A 19,904-nucleotide genomic window follows, 5' to 3' on the forward strand; every position below is an offset into this window, starting at 1 on the left:
CCGGCCCCGACAACATCAGCAGCAGAGTCCTGAGGCACTGTGCGGGGCAACTAGGCAGTGTTTTCCGGACTCTATTTCAACACTCCATGGACAGTCACACAGTTCCCCAGCTGTGGAAACACTCCACAGTCATCCCCATCCCAAAAAAAACCAACCCTAAGTCTCTGAACGATCTCCGCCCCGTGGCCCTCACCTCCCTGGTGATGAAGGTCGTGGAGAAGATCATAAAACAGCACATCATCAGAGCAACCGACCCCCTGATGGACCCACTCCAGTTTGCTTATCGCGCACGCAGAGGCGTCGAGGATGCAAAAATCTTCATCTTGGACTCCATCCACAAGCACCTGGAGCTTCCTAACTCCTCCGCCAGACTTCTGTTCGCTGATTTCTCATCAGCATTTAACACACTGCAGCCCCACATCCTGGCCACCAAACTCTCCTCCTGCTTCCATCTGGACGACCAGCTTGTACTGTGGATTCTGGACTTTCTGACCAACAGGACTCAGAAAGTTCGGGTCAACAACTCCCTTTCGGACCTCCGCTTCACCTCAACTGGCTCCCCCCAAGGCTGTGTGCTCTCCCCCCTGCTCTTCATCCTCTACACAGATGACTGCCGATCCACACAGCCCAACTGCCACCTGGTGAAATATGCTGACGACACAGTTCTCCTGTCACTGCTGTCAGGCCCAGCACAACATCATGGACCCGCTCTTCAGGAGTTTGTAGAGTGGTGTGACAGCTCCAAACTAGAACTGAACGTCAGCAAGACCAAAGAGATGGTGGTGACCTTCTCCAGCAAGCAGAGGGATCTGGCTTCTGCTGTCATCACCACCATCCACGGGAAGCCAGTGGAGGTGGTCGAGGAGTACAAATACCTGGGCACAATCTTTGACAACCTCCTGAACTTTTCTGCCAACACAGAGGAGATTCTCAGGAGGTGTCACCAACGACTGTTCCTCCTCAGGAAACTCAATTCCTCTGGAGTCAGCATGCCCATAATGATGACTTTCTACTACGCCTTTGTGGAAAGCATCATCACATCCTCCATAACCTGCTGGTTCCACTCCCTCAGCCTCCAGAACCGGAACAGACTGCAGCGCACTGCATCAGTGTGCTCCAAAATCATCGGCCTGCCTGTCAGAACTCTTTCACACGTTTACAGCCAACAGGCCCTGAGACAGGCAGCCAAGATCATCAAAGACCCCTCACACATACTCCACTCTGCATTTGAATGGCTCCCCTCTGGGCAACGCCTCCGCTGTGTGGCCTGCAGAACTGAGAGGAGGAAAGCCACCCTTGTCCCCAAAGCCATTCTTTTCTTTAACTCCAGCTGCTAACACCTTCCCCACACCAACACCCTACACACACACACCTACATACTCTCCCCGGGCTACTCAATATCCTGTCTTCACTGTTACACTGTTTATACTGTTTACATTGTCTGCACTTTATTCACTCACTCCAGTCACCTTACTCTTCATTTTACATTGTGTACATACTGTATGTAGTATATTTATTGTATTTTTATCTTTAATCTTATTTTTATTCTCTTATTTATTCCCACTGTCATGTCCCTGTTTTTTTGTTTTTTTGTTTTTTTTGTGTATTTTTTGTCTTCTTTTTTTTCTTTTCTATTTTTTTTCTATTTTTTTTTCTATTGTATTTTAATGTCATGCTGCTCAGTTGTACCGTACTTTGATTGCCCCTCAGGGATAAATAAAGTCATCTGAATCTGAATCTGAATCTGAATGAGACATGTTATCAAGTATTCATCAAATTATTCACCGCTGACTACCTCTTGTGAGTCTCTGTATTCTGAAGAATCTGGTTTTATGTTTCGATTATTGCAGATGGTTGTAGACTAAACATTTGATCCTAACCGAGAGGTCGTGGTCTCCCTCCAGTGAGTGGGAAGAGGGCTGAGGTGGAGAGCCCTCTGTGAAATGCTGCAACTGGGTGATAGGACTCACAGTTTTAGATATGACAGCAATTCAACATCATGAGAAAGCATGTTGGTTTTGATCCATCAATTTGTGGATTATTCTGGAGTATATCAAATATTAATTTGTCTATTAATACATAAAAGTCAGTATTACACAAAAGGCTGAATACTTTGCTGTGCTCTTTGGACTCAGGAGGAACAGACTGGTCAGTAGGGTTCAACCAATGTTTACCTGGACTGCACATAGCATATTTCTGTCTTTCTTTCTTTCTTTCTTTCTTTCTTTCTTTCTTTCTTTCTTTCAAGATATCTTGTAATATTAGTATCGGTTTATCTAGGGTGAGGGTGTAGAATGAGGGAGTTTTTTTTGTTTTGTTTTTTACAGATACAGAACACCGACAGTTATCACATGTAAAAAAAATTAATAATTAAAACTGAATTTTATGGGATACAAATTGAAGACTTCAAAAGCTAAAATACAGCCCTTACAAACGATTCTGCCCCATATGAGGTCATTGTGCGAGTTTAATTCGCTTGTCTCCCACTGAGAGGCGCTCGGGAGCCGTCTGTGACGTAGACATTGTGCTTACACGCACCGAGAGAAGAAGAAGAACACAAAAGCAGCAAGCCACAGATTTCCAGGATACCTACATCTCAGTTGCTACCTCTCAGTTTGTACTAATTTCGGGAACATGGTGTAACAGGGAACGAAGCTGGGGCACCGGAGCTTGTGTGGAGGACTGGCTCGTCTCAGGCGACGCAGTTGTTGTTTCCCAGTGTTTTTGTTGTGGGAATTCGGCAGCTAAGCTAACTGTGTGGTGTTAGCCCATCCTCATCTGTCTCGTCACACATTGACAGACCGTCGGACCCGAGATAAGCAGCCGTTGTTTACTGTTCACTTTAACCTGCTGGTCCTGTCATAAACACAAGGTAAGCTAGCTGGTTCCGTGCTATTTTTTTGTTATTAAGACTGTTTGTTAAATTTTGAAGGAGTGAGCCAGACAGTGGAACATGTGATGGACGGATAGACTTGATGTAACGTTTGTTTTGTTGTGTCCTTTGACAAAAATTAACAGATATAGCTGCAAATTGTGTGGCTTCAATCTGCATAGTATTTATTCTTGTAAAATCTCCCATTAAGACACATTTCTATCTTCTATCATTTGTTTTCCTTTCAAACAAGTTTGGGCTGTTATGATATCAGACTCTCCTGTTGATCGTGGCAACATCAACAAGTTATTATAATAATAATAATAATAATGCTACCAGTTAAAGTCGCGTTTAAATGTGTGTTTTTTTGGGCAAATGATTTAAACTCAAAACATGACTTGACCCAGTTTTGTCTCATAAATTAAGCCAACTAATTTAACTATCAAATTTGTAGAATGCAATGTTCAATGATTTTGATTTACTACTGGTTTTATAAAAATGCTGAAGGTTTGCAGGAGATTTGCCTGTTGTCAGACATTCAAATCAAACTGTCATGTTTGCTATAAATGGGGAAAAAAAGAAAAGTTCTCTGATTCCAGTTTAAAAGCTATTAAATTCGATTCTTTTCCGTTTTGCTATTTTGAAAATGTGTTTGATGGACAGAAAGTAAGGGTTACTGCATTAGCAAATGGCGGTTTTCGCCAGGGATCTGCCACTTTCCAGTTCGTATTCTCTGTGCAGAATAAGTCAAACGAACGTAACAGAAAACAAACGGTATTAACTCTGCTGATATATTGATATATTGATCTGTGTTGCAGTGTTTAGACACAGTATCACTGACCTGTTAATTCTGTCTTCACGTCTTGTTTAAGGATTGAAAATGGGAAGCTTGGGCAGCAGGTTTCAGTCCTCTTCTCAGGGGCCAGAGGAGATCGCGGAGGGCACGAGCAGTGGCCGCAAACACGGGTGCGATTGTAAGAAGAGGAAACGAAATGCACAGTGTGACTGTGAGAGTGAGCAAGAGGATGACGACGCCGTGCTGGATACACCTCGGAGGCAAGTCAGGTCATCAGGTCAGGGTTGACATCTTGAACTTGTTGTCTCACCTTCTCCTCCTGTCTGTGTCATATTTTTCAAACTTTGAACAGGAAGAAACTTAAAAGCACATCAAAGTACATTTATCAAACCTTGTTTCTGAACGGAGAAAACAGTGACATTCGCATCTGTGCCCTGGGACAAGAGTGGAACCTCCATAAATTATACCTGTGTCAGGTGAAGCAAAGACACAAAAACACCACAGAGACATTTAATCTTTCATGTTGGTTATTCTCAGTATTTAATAATCCTCTTCTTGCCTGTGGCAGTCCGGGTATTTCTCCAGCATGTTCAGCGGCTCTTGGAAAGAATCCAACATGATGGAAATCAACTTGGAGATCCCCGACCAGAACATCGACACTGAAGGTCAGAGATCTCACACTCACACACCCCCACACACACGCACGAGGAGACGACTGGATTTCTTGGTGTGTTTACACCATTAACGCTTGATTGTTCTGTGTGTGCAGCTCTCCAGGTGGTATTTGGATCCTTGTACCGGGACGATGTTCTGATCAAGCCCAGCAGGGTTGTCAGTATACTTGCTGCTGCTTGTATGTTACAGCTGGTCAGTCCTGAATTCGCTTTTGCCTCAAATATAACTTAATTTGATTCAAATATTTCATAACAATCGTCATGGTTTGTTGATTTTGACAGGATGGACTGATCCAGCAGTGTGGAGAGACCATGAAGGAGAACATCAGTGTGAAGACCGTGTGTGGCTACTATGCTTGTGCTTGTATCTACGGCCTGGACTCAGTCATGAAAAAGTTAGATTCTAATTCCTCTCTAGCGTTTTTTCACATCAAGTGCTAATATTTTTGTGTGTAATTGAATAATATTCCCCCTGAATAGTCTCTGGTTGTTGGCAGTTCCAGCTAAAACTTCATCATTTGCAGAACTTGTAACATTTGCTAACGTTTACCAGATTGCAGTTTGGTACTTTTGTTTCAACACCACAAACTTTTTGATGGAGTTACAGAAAACATCGACTTTCCCACTAACTTCATCTGGCTTTTGATGACATAAACGTTCTTCCACTGGAATGTTCTACTGGTCAGGCTCCAAGCTGCTCCAAGTAACCAGGGCAGGCTGCTGAGGTGTTGTTGGACCTTGAAGCAACTCATAATGTCATGACATTTTCCATCGATCCATTTTCTATACTGCTTAGCCGTTGATGGGGGTGGTGGTTGGGGGGTGGAGCCTGGAGCCTATCTCAGCTGACATTGTGCAAGAGGTGGGGTTCACCTTGGACGGGTCACCAGTCCATCACAGGGCCATCAGGAGCAATTAGGGGCTCAGAATCTTGCTCAAGGATACTTGGACAAGGATCAAACCAACAACCCTTTGGTTGCTAGATGGCCACTCTACCTCTGAGCCATGCCGCCCCCTCATAATAACATTTTGGAAAACAAATGACGATGTTAGTGGTTCATAGATTTTGGTCAGTTATAACACTATTGACCATTTATTAAAATATGATCTGAAAAAAAGGACATTATTGGTTGCTATGTGCCTACAGAGGTGCAACCATCAATTTATGACATTACTTATGCCTTGAGGCATTGGTACTTGATATGCCATGAAGCTTCACACAGACCTGCTGAGACGTGGATGTTTTGCTGATGTCTGTGTTGGTGCTTCTCTGTCTGCAGGTGTCTTGAGTGGCTTCTCAACAACCTGATGACGCACCAAAATGTCGACTTGATGAAAGAACTTGGGTATGTGTGTGTGTGTGTGTACTTTGCTTTCACGACCCTGTTTTAACTGCTGTTTATTAAGCCGTCAGTTGCAGAGCTCGTGATTCTGTATCCCAGACTGAGACGAGACTTTCATGTCAGCAGTGTTGTGGCTATTTTGATGAGGAGGATGAAGCAGCTGCTAAACATTGAGTGGTAATAATAACAGCAAAGATATTGTTATTGACTCTGTATAAGGTGGCAAAGTTTCTGTAAATGAGTTATTTTCCAAACTTCTCATGGAAATTTTGTATTATTATATACTTTTGTTAGTTGTCGAGTTGAAAAATTTCCATGTAAATTAATGGGAACATATGGGAAATAACAAGAATATACAGGACATTTAGGGTTAATTTACACTGTCTTTGAATAAGTACTGTGTACTCTTCCCCCGCAATGTACGGATGATAAGCATCTTGCAGTCCAATGAAAGAAAGAAAATAGAAAGTTCTTCCACAGCTGGAGTGAGAAATGTCATGCAGTACAAATATTTGCATGCACATCTGCTTATGAGAATTCAAAGTGCTTATGTCTGATATGACGAGCAATACATTAAGAATAATTTACCACACAGTTTTGCGAGCCTTACCATGCACGTGTGTGTGTGTGTGTGTGTGTGTGTGTGTGTGTGTGTGTGTGTGTGTGTGTGTTAACAGGGCAGAGGTGATGGAGCAGCTCATCCAGTCTTCAGACCTGTTTGTAATGCAGGTGGAGATGGACGTATACACGGCTTTGAAAAAGGTAGAAGGACAAATGAATTCAGTCACTGATGCTCTCTCTGTTGTGGCAGTGAGAGTAACTAATTCTCTCTCTTCAGTGGATGTTCCTTCAGCTGAATCCGTCGTGGGATGGACCCATCAAGCAGTTGCTGGCTGATGCCGACGCCTGGCTCTGCAAACGCAGGACAGGTACTGTAACATCACCTCAGTGAAGCAGCATCTTCATTCGTGCTTATCAGACATAATATTTTCCCCTCGACCTCGGCCTACAGACCTTTGTGAGAGAGAGCCTTTCTTGAACACCGAGGAGGGGGCTCCTTTTTGTTCAGTGTTCAAATACGTTCGTCTCCAGTACATCATCAACGACCTCGCGTCCGCTCGCATTCTGGAGAGAGACAACATTCTGCCTCCTGGTAAGATGAGCTTCCGTCTACGTAACTGAGTCATGAATGATTGGTGCTCAGGCTCTGGTGACACTATGCAGCATCAGAGCTCTTATGAATACAGTTAGTGATTTGATTTAGTCATTTAATGTTTGAAGTTGTTTTTTTAAGGGGTTTCAAGTGACTTTTTGGATAATTCAGGATGAAAGTAACCCAGTCGTTCATTTTTTGCAGCGCTCTCTTCCATGTGTTCATGCATTGTGTTCTACTTCCTGTCTGTTCCAGATTGGTTGACGGCTATGTATAAAAACCAGTGGTTCGCTATGCTGCGAACCGAATTTGACAACGATAACGGGTGAGACTAAATCTCCGGTATCAGTTTGATGCTTTGTCACCCTCATTTAAGCACAAAAACAACTCTCTTAAAAGCAAATGTCTTAATAAAAGCATCTTTTTATCTTTAGCCCACAGGAAGCTAACAAGGAGGAGTTTGAGTTGAGCAGTATGAGGTGCGGCAGGAAACTGACTAAAGATGGAGACGTGAGTGGTACAGTCTCACTGTTACTAAGCTGATATTTGTTGTTTAAGTCTGAAGAATATAATTTGGGCTGTTTTCTTTCCCTTAGTACTGCTGGCGATGGACGGGTTTCAACTTTGGGTTTGACCTGCTTGTGACCTACACAAACCGCTTCATAGTCTTCAAGAGGAATACACTGAGTCAGCCATGTGGGGGCGCTGTGAGCCTGCAACCACGGAGACATCTGGCATACAGGTCAGTGTGGCTCCAGGAGCATATGGTCACAAAAAACCTGGAAGTGTCATGGCAGTTAGATTGTTTGGTTAGCATAAGATGGATAAGAATGTGTGGCGTTTGTTTTGTTAATTCATTTGTTCTTTTGAAAACACGTTTTGGTTCGTCCAGGTTACGTCTTGCCTCCTTCGACGGCCGTGGAAAACTGGTGTGCAGTCGTTCAACTGGTTACCAGCTTCTCACCCTGGAGAAGGATCAGGTCAGTCTGATGTGTGGTCCTGTAGATGAAGTTGGCTCTGTCGGGACTGCACCAGCATCTGTTCACTCTTTATATTCCTCCTCTCACTCAGGAGTACGTGGTGATGAACCTGGACAGCCGCTTGTTGTCCTTCCCGCTCTACGTGTGCTGTAACTTCCTGTATACGTCGCCCCAGTCAGACCAGAGGCCGGACTCTCCAGAGCAGGACAGCAACACCCGGAGTGTGTCTTGATGGCCGCTCAGCTGCCACAAACTGCCGCTATTCCTCTGGTAACGCAGAGACACTGACACTAGCCCGTCTGTACAGTACACATTCACCAGCACACGGCCATATCATCTGCATGCTCTGTCAGGTGTGTAGGGACGTAACTTCCTATCAGTGTTTCCATGGAGTTGAGTGTAACAGGAGTAACCCAGGAGGGATCAGCCAGCCTTGACTACTCAGAGCAGCTCCTACTGTGTTCACTGGAACAACGGACCATTCCTTCAGACAGAAACCCTCGTTTTGTACACCTCAGAACTCCACCGTGGACCGGTTTGACTTTACATTGATGACGACCCTGCACGTGTGTGCATGTGTGTGTGTGTCTGTACAGGAACATTATCGTCCTGGATTATGGGAACATCAAGTGGGAACAGTTGACAACCTCAAAAAATCATTTGCAAAGCATTCGTCCGTGATAACGTTAGAACTTCAAGTTCAAAGTTCTCACGGGAGGAAATTTTATTGTTGCACTGGTTTGTGTGTTGTATGGGAAGGGAGACACAGCCTGGGTGGGTGCAGACCCCCCCCCCCCCCTCCCCACTCTAACTGCACATCCTGTTCACTCTGACTTGAGCTGAGTCAACGTGACAACTAACAGTATCCAAAACAACCAGCAGTCTAACCGAGGGAAGCACTGTATTGGACTTTATGTTGTTGATATTTTACAAATCATTTGGCAGACAGCCGAATATTTATGTCAATATTATCCATGTAAGAACAGGTTTATATGACATTCATAGTCTGTACATACTGAAAAACACATTGTTCATTTGTAACATCTTTTTTATTTTCTACACCTTTGGAAAAGCCCACAAATAATTTCCTACGCAGTTTTACGTATCAGACAGACACTGATACTGTATATTAAAAATGATCTGTTGCTGCAAGAAACGTACTGATATTATGGTACATTCTGTTAAACGCCACAGTTTCACAATTATAAGCAGAATTATACGGTTAATGTCTGTTACTCTGCCCCCTTGAGGTATCCTCTTGTTTGTTTTTCTTAACAAAAACTCTTTGCTTTAATGTCACAAAACATTATGAACTGACAGACCTGAAACTCGAAATTGATTATTTTTTATTGTTTTTTGGAACACATTGTTACAATAGCCTTCAACGTCTGAGGCAAGAAAACGCATGTGATTACTGTCAATTTTCACCCCGGTTCACCACTGTGGCCCTGAGTCCAACTTACAAAAGCTTCTGGTAAGACTGAAGGTTTTACGGCCTCTCGTCCAGCGGCTGAACTGTTTGAACCAACTGAAAACAAGATTTCCAGCTGTTTTTCATTCCCGTGTCACTATGCTAGCATGTTAACACCACAGCAGCTTCTGCTCACCTCCTAAACCAGACGGTTAGTCAGAACGGAACTCCCAGACGATCAGGAGCAGATCATTTATCCATGAACGTGTTAGTGAGGGCGCCAGTAGAAAGGAAATGTTTATACTCTCATCAGTCTTAAGACCTACAGCCTCTAAATGTTCATCATGAGTGTTGACCTTTTGATTTGGTACGTTTAGAGTTTGAGTGTTAAGATAAATGACTTCTGTTGTTTCTGTACGTTTTCACATTTATTCGTTGGGCATCTCACCAGAGCCTCTCATCCCATTTTGGCCAAGAGTAAACGTTGGGATTTCCTGATTTAAGCTGACATGTACTGCTGCATTATTCTAGAGAGACTGACTCGCAAGTATAGCCACAACTGTAACCCTCATTACGTTCCTACTCAAGGGTTTTTTTATTTAGCTTTTATTTATTTATCACCTCATTTGTATGGATTTATTTTTGCAAAAGAAAACATGTATACAGTTGTCAACTGCCAATAAAACTGCCCATCCCCGTGGGCTGTGGTGCTACCGTATGATGGAATCTCTTCTTTCTATGTTGGTCTCTACTAAGCTGCTGGATTTTGAACTTAATATGTTGTTGTTGTTTTTTTCCCTGAACACATTCCTTGGTGGTCACTGATTGGCTGATCTCTGGTGTTCACCAGGACATCCTTAACTTGTAATTTATCGTGTGTGCTTGTCAAATTTTCCACGTACCGTTTCAGACTCTTCCAAACAGTGTTTTGTCATTGGAGAACTTTACACTGACAGGACAGAATATTCAGTCACACACTGGCTACCTGATAAAAATTAAACGAAACATTGCAAGTGTTTAATTGCAGTTTTGTGTTCTGCTGCGTGCTTTTCCAGTCAACTGCCCTCCAGCTTCTCTTCTGGTCGCTACCTGGGCTGCACAATTTGAACCAAAAAAACCCAACACATTTTGTGACATATCTGTCTTGCTATGATCTGAAAATTGCAGTAGGCCATATAACAGTTCTATGACTCTTCCACCATCCTGACTCCATCAGGCTCTGAGCAGACAGGAATCATCAGTGGTAGAAGTAAAGCAGTGAGATGAAGCAGATCTATGACCTTTAGCGCAGTAGACGAGGCCAACGCTTCCAGGTAAGCAGGTCTTCCTCACTGAGTCAGACCTTCCACAGTTTAGCAGAGCAAATTCATCAAATCTAGTAATATTTATTTTGACACACAGAGAATAGATACAGAGTCAGCGCTGAGACTTCAGTCGAACCACCTCAAGGATGGAGGAGAAGAAGCCCTGACTTCACAATCTTTTTACTGTCTTGGCTCCACCTGCACAGAGGACATACTTGAATGTTTTCAACTTGTCCATACTGGCGCCGTTAGCATTGCGTTATTCGTGTCATTCACGCCGCCCCGTGAGAATACATAGGCTTTATGTGTAATCAGGGTGTGACAACTTTGCATCGTGTTTCGTGTGAACACACCTTTAGGTCACATTGTAACTGATATGACTGAGAAGACAGACTGAGATGACAGACTGAGATGACTGACCGAGATGACAGCCAAGATTCTTGATGGACGTTGCCATCTGACATATCATTGCCCAGATATATAAGAGATTTCTATCTTGCTTTGCTCATACAAACATCTGTTTCCAACAGTAACTCGTAAATTATCTGCTTAGTTCCAAGTGAAGTGTGTTGTGGCCAACATGCCTGCTGCACTCAAGTGGGGGAAAATTAAGAATATTGACCCAGCAACTCTCCATGAACTTAGTGACAAAAATATGTGTAAGGTCTTCAGCATGCTGGCTGTCATAGAAGAATGGCAGGTAAAAGATGAAGACCCGGACAATATTATTCACCTGCTGCAAGTATTTCAGGCATTGCTGAAGGTTAAGGACCAGAAACTTACGACTGCCAATAACCTAATCAAGGAGAATGCTGCAAATCATACAAAAACTGAAACTGAACTTGTTGCCAAGCTGTCGAAACTGGAAAGAGAGCAAAAGTACCTCAGCAGGGCACAAGACATCTTTGCGCTGAAAGAGGACATCCTGCAGCTCCAAGCCAAGCAGGAGATAAAAGACAAGGAGTTGACCAAGCTGAGAGCATCTTTAGAAAAGAGAGAGAAAATCGTTACGAAGTGGAGGGTGCGAGCAAGGGACGCTGAGGACGAAGTTGAGACCCTGAAAAGACAGAATAAGCAGCTACAGGAGGATTTGGACTCATACTGTGGACAGGTTGACCAGAAGGAGCGAGCCTCGCTCAGAGAGAATACTGAGATTCAGAAGAAGCTGGACTCATCTGATGACCATCTTTGCCAGTGCTTAAAGGATCTCCAGCAGGTTCAGGATGAAAACGTGCTCCTGAAGACTGAAGAGAATGAGAGGATGCAGAAATGTCTGGAAGAATCAGTCAAGGAGATGGTGGAGATGACCAACAAATATGAAAGGTTAAATCTGTATGTGCATCAGAATGATGCCATTGTAGACCAACTCACAAAAGAGAGGGATCACGCAAGGTTGCAAGTCCAAGAGTTGACGGGTCAGATTCATCACAGCAGGGGCAAGAATGAAAAGAGGAAGGATGAAAAGATTTCAAGTTACGAACAGTTGATCCGTGACCTTCAGGAAAAGCTCCGCTTAGTCCAGTTGGAGTTGGACAGCCCCCACGGTGTTGCCTTACGAAAGCTACATGGAAGGATTCAAGAGAAAGACAATCAAATTCAGGACCTGTGCAGGCAGATGGAGCAGTATACAGGGGAGATGGAGAAGCAAACCCAGCTCCTTGAGAATCTGCCAGTGCTTCATGCTAAGTTGGAAGCTGCAGAGACCAGAGCAGTCCAAGCTGAGCAAATGCTAAAATGGGTGGAAGCTCCGGTTGAGGAAAAAGACAAAGCACTCATTAAGGCTTCAAAACGCTCCAGAGCGCGTAACCAGGAAGCAGCCCGGGCAGAGATGGAAGAGTATAAAAATCAAATAAGGATGAGAGATCGTGATGCCGAGGCCATGACCAGAGACATCAGTAAACTTCAGAGAAGACTCTACAACCTAATGGAGGAAAATAGGCTTCTCCGTAAAAGACCTCTGGATGAAGCCGCTACAAGTCGAGGGTTCACAAGAGTTCAGCAGATCCAAACATGAATCCTCGCCAGTCAGTGTGCCAGCTGTCCTCTGTATGCCCATGTACCAGGTGGAGCCCATGGACCCTGCCCTTCGAGTGTTCCTGAGACATCACAACAATTTTTTGGGAAAACTCTGCCAGCTGAAAGCTACCCTGAAGGATATGGTGGCTGACCAAGAAGCTCTGCACCATCTTTGATCTGGTCCAGATGAAAATAGCCGCCGCCCTGCAGTCCTTCAACTCCACCCTAGGATGCAGCCCCTCGCTTGTCAGGCCTTTATTCTCCTCATGGTCAGCAATGAGCTGCTACTGTGCCCTCGAGGGTTCACAAGAGTTCAGCAGATCCAAACATGAATCCTCACCAAAGTGATTGAAGGGTTTGATTCTTGGTCAGTGCCGGACTCCACGGGACAGTACAGCTGACTCATCAACATAGCAGCACTTGCTCAGGTCTGCACAGAAAAAGACTCAAACGATGAGAGAGCAGGAACTTCACAAGACCCAGTTTCAGGTCCAACTGGGAGATGAGGAAGCTGCAATGAAAGATGTCTTCCAAGCCATGAGGGCCAATCAAGAGACCACTCCATCAGACGCTGCCATCATCTGGAGAGGCTGACCCACCAGTGTTAACAATGTCAACAACATGAACCGGTGTCTGCATGACACCTCAGAATTTTGTTTGCAACTGATCCAGGGTCAAGCCTGACAAGGCAGACTTTATCACTGAAAACTGCAGATTGAATTTAAAAACTATAAATTTCTTTTTTCATGTTGATTTATAAAGAATATTTCTTGTTCACATTGGTATCTGTATGTCTTTAGTCTGAAATTATGTGTTGGGCATTTGTTAATGCTGATATATGATGATTCTGTTTCTTCTAATTAAAGGTATGGTTAATTTGGTTTCTCTGTTATATTCTTTCCAAAACAGAAAACTATCAATAAAGAGTCGATGTCAAAGCAGTCTTGTTAATGGTATTAATATTACCGAGTAACAAGACCAGATGAAACCCAGCACCTAGCCTTAATGCCTGGTCAGAGAGCTTAAATGTAATGAAATGTTCCACAGATCAGTTCGTAGTTGGGAACATCGTGTGTTTTCCTGGATGTTGTATGTTCATGTGTTTTAGCAGTCGGGAAACCAGGGTGGCAGTGTGATTGTCTGAAGGAAGCACAGGCCCACTGTGAGTGACCAGCCACTGCTTCACGTTTCAAGTAGGATGTGTCGCCCCAATCAGCGACACATCCGCTAAGAAAACATCTCCAGTAATCGGAAGTTCCATTCTTTGAAACGTGAAATTAGCGACGACGGCAACTACAGTCAAGTGTATTCCAGGGGCCAGAGTGGGCAACATTGTGTCAAATTAAAAAATGCTGGCTAAGAGTAAACATGAATAAGATAAAATTGTTATTCACGTCGGTGGCACTGATATCTACAGTAACTATGCCAGTCGGAGGTCACAAAAATGAATATTGTGTCGGTGTGTACATTTGCAAAGATGATGTCGGACACAATCGTGTTCTCTGGAGCCTATCCCAGCAGCTTTCGGGCGAGAGCCGGGGTTCACCCTGAACCGGTCGCCAGTCCATCGCAGGGCCAGCACATAGAGACAGACAACCATTCACACTCACAGTCACACCTACGGTCAATTTAGAGTATCAATCAGCCTCGTCCCCTCTTGATGTCTTTGGACTGTGGGAGGAAGCTGGAGTACCAGAGAGAACCCACACAGGAACAGGGAGAACATGGAGACTCCACACAGAAAGATCCTGTGCTCCAGCCGGCACTCGAACCCGGACCAACCTTCTTGCTGTGAGGCGACAGTGCTGACCACTGCCCCCAACGTGCCGCCAACGGTGGAATCTCGTATCAAATATTGAAACACAATGTGTCCATTAGGTGACAGGAGAGAGAGAGAGAGAGAGAGAGAGAGAGAGAGAGTTGAGCCGCACGAGCATGCGAGCGCCTCGGGATTCCTCCGGTAAGGATGCCTATCGGGCCGTTATGACAACTGTCTCGCTCCATTTTAACATGAAACACCGTCTTTTAAACCAGTCGGAGTTGTGACCCTGACACAGAATGTTTGACACCCTGAAAAGACTGATTCAGCTTGTTTTATGCAGTTAAGGACGTTTTAAAAAGATCGCTAATAGCACTAGCCGCGAGCTAATCGTGTCAGCAGCAAGCTGCTTATCACCAGTGGTATAGCACCTGTCTTATGTTTGATGTTGTTAGTTTATGTTATTTAATGGTGATGTAATTCATATTATCAGGTTAGCAAGGGTGAAATATAAATATGTGTCTGACTAAACAAATGTGTTAAAAGGAGATGTTTGGTGAGAAATATGTTTTAAAGATACATGATTGATTAAAAATGTTATTTGAAGTAATTAAAAAAAAAGCAAATAGATTTAGAAGTGTTAAAATATAGTGATTTCTGTTACATTTTATGATTAGTTTTGTGTGTTTAGAGCATGTTGAGAAACAGAAGTACATGATGTGTAGCTTGTATGATGTGTGTCTATTCATTTCATAGTGAGTAGGGTGTTGTATATCTTTAATGGTTGATGTATTTGAGGAGAAAATCTGAATGATACTCGTGAGTGGAAATATAGATAAAGAACAATAGAGGATTTCAACTTAATGCATTCTGCACTGTGTGCATTGGTTGTTTTTTTTATTCCAGATCGACTCTGTCAGAATCTGAACTTGATGTTCCGTGGCGAGCCAGTATTGAAAGAAGATCCAGACCGTGGAGGAACCAGGCAAGCGGTGTGGCCAGCCGCTGGATCCATCCACAGAACCCAGCATAGTTGATCCCCCATCCTCACTCACGTACAGATAAGACAAACACACGAAATCTACGCAGATAGTAATAATAGAGATTGTACATATTAGGAAATCGGTTTAGGTAGGCAGGGTCTGTAACTTTTCATTGATAATTTTTGTACAATATATCTTTATACACTAAGGTTAGCTGTAGCCCAAATAACGTACTGTATATGGATAAAGTAAGACAAAGGAAATTAAAAAGTCATGGCAGAAAAACAACAAGAAGAGCCAACCTCAGCCCATGGTGTATTGCTAACTTGTAATATCAGAAAAATATCATTGAATGGGGATTCAGTCATTCAGTTATAGGTTAGCTGCTAACCTGTAACTGCGTTCAGCCTTGAGCAAACACAGACTGAGATGACAGACTGAGATAACTGACTGAGATGACAGACTGAGATAACTGACTGAGATGACAGACTGAGATGACTGACCGAGATGACAGCCAAGATTCTTGATGGACGTTGCCATCTGACATAACATTGCCCAGATATATAAGAGATTTCTATCTTGCTTTGCTCATACAAACATCTGTTTCCAACAGTAACTAGCAAATTATCTGCTTAGTTCCAAGTGAAGTGTGTTGTGGCCAACATGCCTGCTGCACTCAAGTGGGGGAAAATTAAGAATATTGACCCAGCAACTCTCCATGAACTTACTGACAAAAATATGTATAAGGTCTTCAGCATGCTGGCTGTCATAGAAGAATGGCAGGTAAAAGATGAAGACCCGGACAATATTATTCACCTGCTGCAAGTATTTCAGGCATTGCTGAAGGTTAAGGACCAGAAACTTACGACTGCCAATAACCTAATCAAGGAGAATGCTGCAAATCATACAAAAACTGAAACTGAACTTGTTGCCAAGCTGTCGAAACTGGAAAGAGAGCAAAAGTACCTCAGCAGGGCACAAGACATCTTTGCGCTGAAAGAGGACATCCTGCAACTCCAAGCCAAGCAGGAGCTAAAAGACAAGGAGTTGACCAAGTTGAGAGCATCTTTAGAAAAGAGAGAGAAAATCGTTACGAAGTGGAGGGTGCGAGCAAGGGACGCTGAGGATGAAGTTGAGACCCTGAAAAGACAGAATAAGCAGCTACAGGAGGATTTGGACTCATACTGTGGACAGGTTGACCAGAAGGAGCGAGCCTCGCTCAGAGAGAATACTGAGATTCAGAAGAAGCTGGACTCATCTGATGAACATCTTTGCCAGTGCTTAAAGGATCTCCAGCAGGTTCAGGATGAAAACGTGCTCCTGAAGACTGAAGAGAATGAGAGGATGCAGAAATGTCTGGAAGAATCAGTCAAGGAGATGGTGGAGATGACCAACAAATATGAAAGGTTAAATCTGTATGTGCATCAGAATGATGCCATTGTAGACCAACTCACAAAAGAGAGGGATCACGCAAGGTTGCAAGTCCAAGAGTTGACGGGTCAGATTCATCACAGCAGGGGCAAGAATGAAAAGAGGAAGGATGAAAAGATTTCAAGTTACGAACAGTTGATCCGTGACCTTCAGGAAAAGCTCCGCTTAGTCCAGTTGGAGTTGAACAGCCCCCACGGTGTTGCCTTACGAAAGCTACATGGAAGGATTCAAGAGAAAGACAACCAAATTCAGGACCTGTGCAGGCAGATGGAGCAGTATACAGGGGAGATGGAGAAGCAAACCCAGCTCCTTGAGAATCTGCCAGTGCTTCATGCTAAGTTGGAAGCTGCAGAGACCAGAGCAGTCCAAGCTGAGCAAATGCTAAAATGGGTGGAAGCTCCGGTTGAGGAAAAAGACAAAGCACTCATTAAGGCTTCAAAACGCTCCAGAGCGCGTAACCAGGAAGCAGCCCGGGCAGAGATGGAAGAGTATAAAAATCAAATAAGGATGAGAGATCGTGATGCCGAGGCCATGACCAGAGACATCAGTAAACTTCAGAGAAGACTCTACAACCTAATGGAGGAAAATAGGCTTCTCCGTAAAAGACCTCTGGATGAAGCCGCTACAAGTCGAGGGTTCACAAGAGTTCAGCAGATCCAAACATGAATCCTCGCCAGTCAGTGTGCCAGCTGTCCTCTGTATGCCCATGTACCAGGTGGAGCCCATGGACCCTGCCCTTCGAGTGTTCCTGAGACATCACAACAATTTTTTGGGAAAACTCTGCCAGCTGAAAGCTACCCTGACGGATATGGTGGCTGACCAAGAAGATCTGCACCATCTTTGATCTGGTCCAGATGAAAATAGCCGCCGCCCTGCAGTCCTTCAACTCCACCCTAGGATGCAGGGTTAGGGTCAGCAATGAGCTGCTACAGTGCCCTGCACCAGTGTGGCCTGACTACAAATGGGCCTGCCAGGGTTCAGGACCTGGATCGCTTTGAGCCGGCAAAGTCCCTACTTTGATGACCTGGGCCATCTCTGGGCTGCTCTTCACCAGACATCCATCCATCCATTGTGTTCCACTTACGGTCGGGGGGGGGGGGGGGGGGGGCTGGAGCCTATCCCAGCGTCTACGGGCAAGAGGCAGGGTTCACCCTGGACCGGTCACCAGTCCATCTCAGGACCATCACATAGAGACAGACAACCATTCACACTCACAGTCACACCTACGATCAATGTAGAGTATCAATCAGCCTCGTCCCCTCTTGATGTCTTTGGACTGTGGGAGGAAGCTGGAGTACCAGAGAGAACTCGAACCCGAAACCTTCTTGCTGTGAGGCGACAGTGCTAACAACTGCACCACCGTGCAGCCCTTCAGCAGACAATGAAAAAATAAAGGATTCAAATGTACTAAATATGTTGATGTGTCGTGACATGTTTTACTGTGTGTTTAAAAAAAGTTTTTTGGGGGGCCTGAGCCTGGAGGTACTCCGGGGCGAACATCCTATTATGTTTGCTCGGCCCAGCAGAGCACTGAGCCCGGAGGTACTCCGGGGTGAAGACCCTATTGTGTTTGACCAGCCCAACAGAGCACTAAAAGGTAAAAAACACACACTGAACAGTGTCCCAGGCCCTCAAACAATATATAGGTACGTTTGGGAGGGGTCGGGGGGGTGAGGTCTAACTGTTATTGCTCGGACAAAATTCTTTCTTTCTTCCGCCGCCACTTTGATGCTTAATTTGACCCCTTAAATACGCTAAAAAACTCACCAAAATTGGCACACACATCAGCGCCAGCGAAAAATTTTATATTTTGGAAAAAAAACTGAAACGACCAAACATAACAGGGTCTTCGCCTGAAGTACCTTCAGGCTTAGGCCCTAAAAATTCAATAGCGCCACCTACAGACAAAAAAAACATGTTTAGCCGCATAACTGCCCCTAGGAATGTCGTACGGACATAAGACCAATGCCGTTGGATTTGTCTCGTCGAGCCCAAAAAATCTTGTGTGACATCCCTGGTCTAACTCAAACAGTATGTCCACAATTTGGACACAAAGTCCAATTTTGGACAATCGCACTCCCCAAATTAAATCTGTCTCCTCCTAGGGCGTTAATGGTATCGCTTCCAAAATTTAATACATACTCGGGACACTTTAAGGCTCAAAAGTTGTTGAAAGTTTTTATGAAGCGCAAACAGTTCCAATTTTATAAGCCCTCAAAGTTTGGCCACTTTCTCCACTTATAATTGGTGTCAATGGGGAGCCTGTCTCTCTCAAAGTACATACTCGAAACAGTCAAACAATCACTTCTCACATCTAAACTAACAGCTTTACATAACACACCACTGGATTCCTGATAAAAATCCTTTCAAAGGCATATAGTATTATGGTCCACTTTTGACCAATGTATGCAGAGTTATTTCACTTTCACACAGTAAAATTTGGTTAATCCTCCTCTGCTCTTCACTCTAACACAGCAGGCAGAGAGCTGTTGTCTGTTGTCATGGACACCAAAGGGAAGCGTGTCTGCCCTCATGGTACATACTCTCAAACAAACGCTTCTAACTTCTAAACTAAAACTCCCACACCTTCAAAAAACACACCATTGAATTCTTGACAAAAATCCCTACATGATGTTGGTCTTTCATTCCACTTTTGACCAACATATGGGGAGTTATGACTGTTTCTCACACTACAACTGGCAAAATCCTCCTCTGCTCTCCACTCTAGCACAGATGGGAGACAGAGCAGCGGGGGAGGGGTTCTTAAATGGTAAATGGACTCAGTTTTATATAGCGCTTTTCTACCTTAGCGGTACTCAAAGCGCTTTACAGTGTCATCTCATTTACCCATTCACACACACATTCACACACTGATGGTGGAGGCTGCCATGCAAGGCGCCAACTTACTCATCAGGAGCAATTATGGGTTCAGTGTCTTGCTCAAGGACACTTCGACATGGTCACTGGGGTCGGGGATCGAACCAGCGAACCTTTGGTTGCTAGACGGCCACTCCACCCCTGAGCCATGCCGCCCACGGGCCAGCTCTCAGCTCAGTATCACACAGAAGCTTCAATCTCCTCAACCACAAGGCCCACCGTTGTCATACCGCCGGATTCGGGCCACCGTTTGCCACACGGCTGTGGGCACGAGGAGGCTCAGGCTCTAACAATGCTGCTTGCAT

The 19,904-nt window shown here is 44.3% G+C and overlaps 2 protein-coding genes across 3 annotated transcripts; both read left to right on the plus strand.

Annotated features, from left to right (window-relative positions):
- The first annotated feature begins 2,513 nt into the window (after nt 1–2,513).
- On the plus strand, nt 2,514–9,957 carry gmcl1 (germ cell-less, spermatogenesis associated). Of its 2 annotated transcripts, XM_086187631.1 has the most exons (15): nt 2,514–2,872; nt 3,745–3,932; nt 4,025–4,144; nt 4,237–4,333; nt 4,438–4,535; nt 4,625–4,737; nt 5,623–5,688; nt 6,363–6,447; nt 6,524–6,614; nt 6,698–6,838; nt 7,094–7,163; nt 7,273–7,348; nt 7,435–7,580; nt 7,731–7,818; nt 7,910–9,956. In XM_086187631.1, exons 2-15 carry the CDS (start codon nt 3,753–3,755, stop codon nt 8,048–8,050), a joined length of 1,512 nt encoding a protein of 503 aa, XP_086043757.1. In that variant the 5' UTR covers nt 2,514–2,872; nt 3,745–3,752; the 3' UTR covers nt 8,051–9,956. The 2 variants fall into 2 exon arrangements, with proteins under 2 accessions (XP_086043757.1, XP_086043758.1); XM_086187632.1 differs by lacking the exon at nt 2,514–2,872 and having other exon boundaries at nt 3,748–3,932; nt 7,910–9,957.
- Nucleotides 9,958–11,024: 1,067 nt separating this feature from the next.
- Nucleotides 11,025–13,409, plus strand: LOC147244072 (centrosomal protein of 290 kDa-like). Its single transcript, XM_086187633.1, has one exon. It carries the CDS (start codon nt 11,114–11,116, stop codon nt 12,545–12,547), a length of 1,434 nt encoding a protein of 477 aa, XP_086043759.1. The 5' UTR covers nt 11,025–11,113; the 3' UTR covers nt 12,548–13,409.
- The last annotated feature ends 6,495 nt before the right edge of the window (nt 13,410–19,904 follow it).

The sequence above is a fragment of the Aulostomus chinensis genome, chromosome 19, assembly GCF_037954235.1.
Source record: "Aulostomus chinensis isolate RoL2024-O1b breed Wild chromosome 19, RoL_Achi_v1.0, whole genome shotgun sequence".
In the NCBI taxonomy this organism is placed as follows: domain Eukaryota; kingdom Metazoa; phylum Chordata; class Actinopteri; order Syngnathiformes; family Aulostomidae; genus Aulostomus; species Aulostomus chinensis.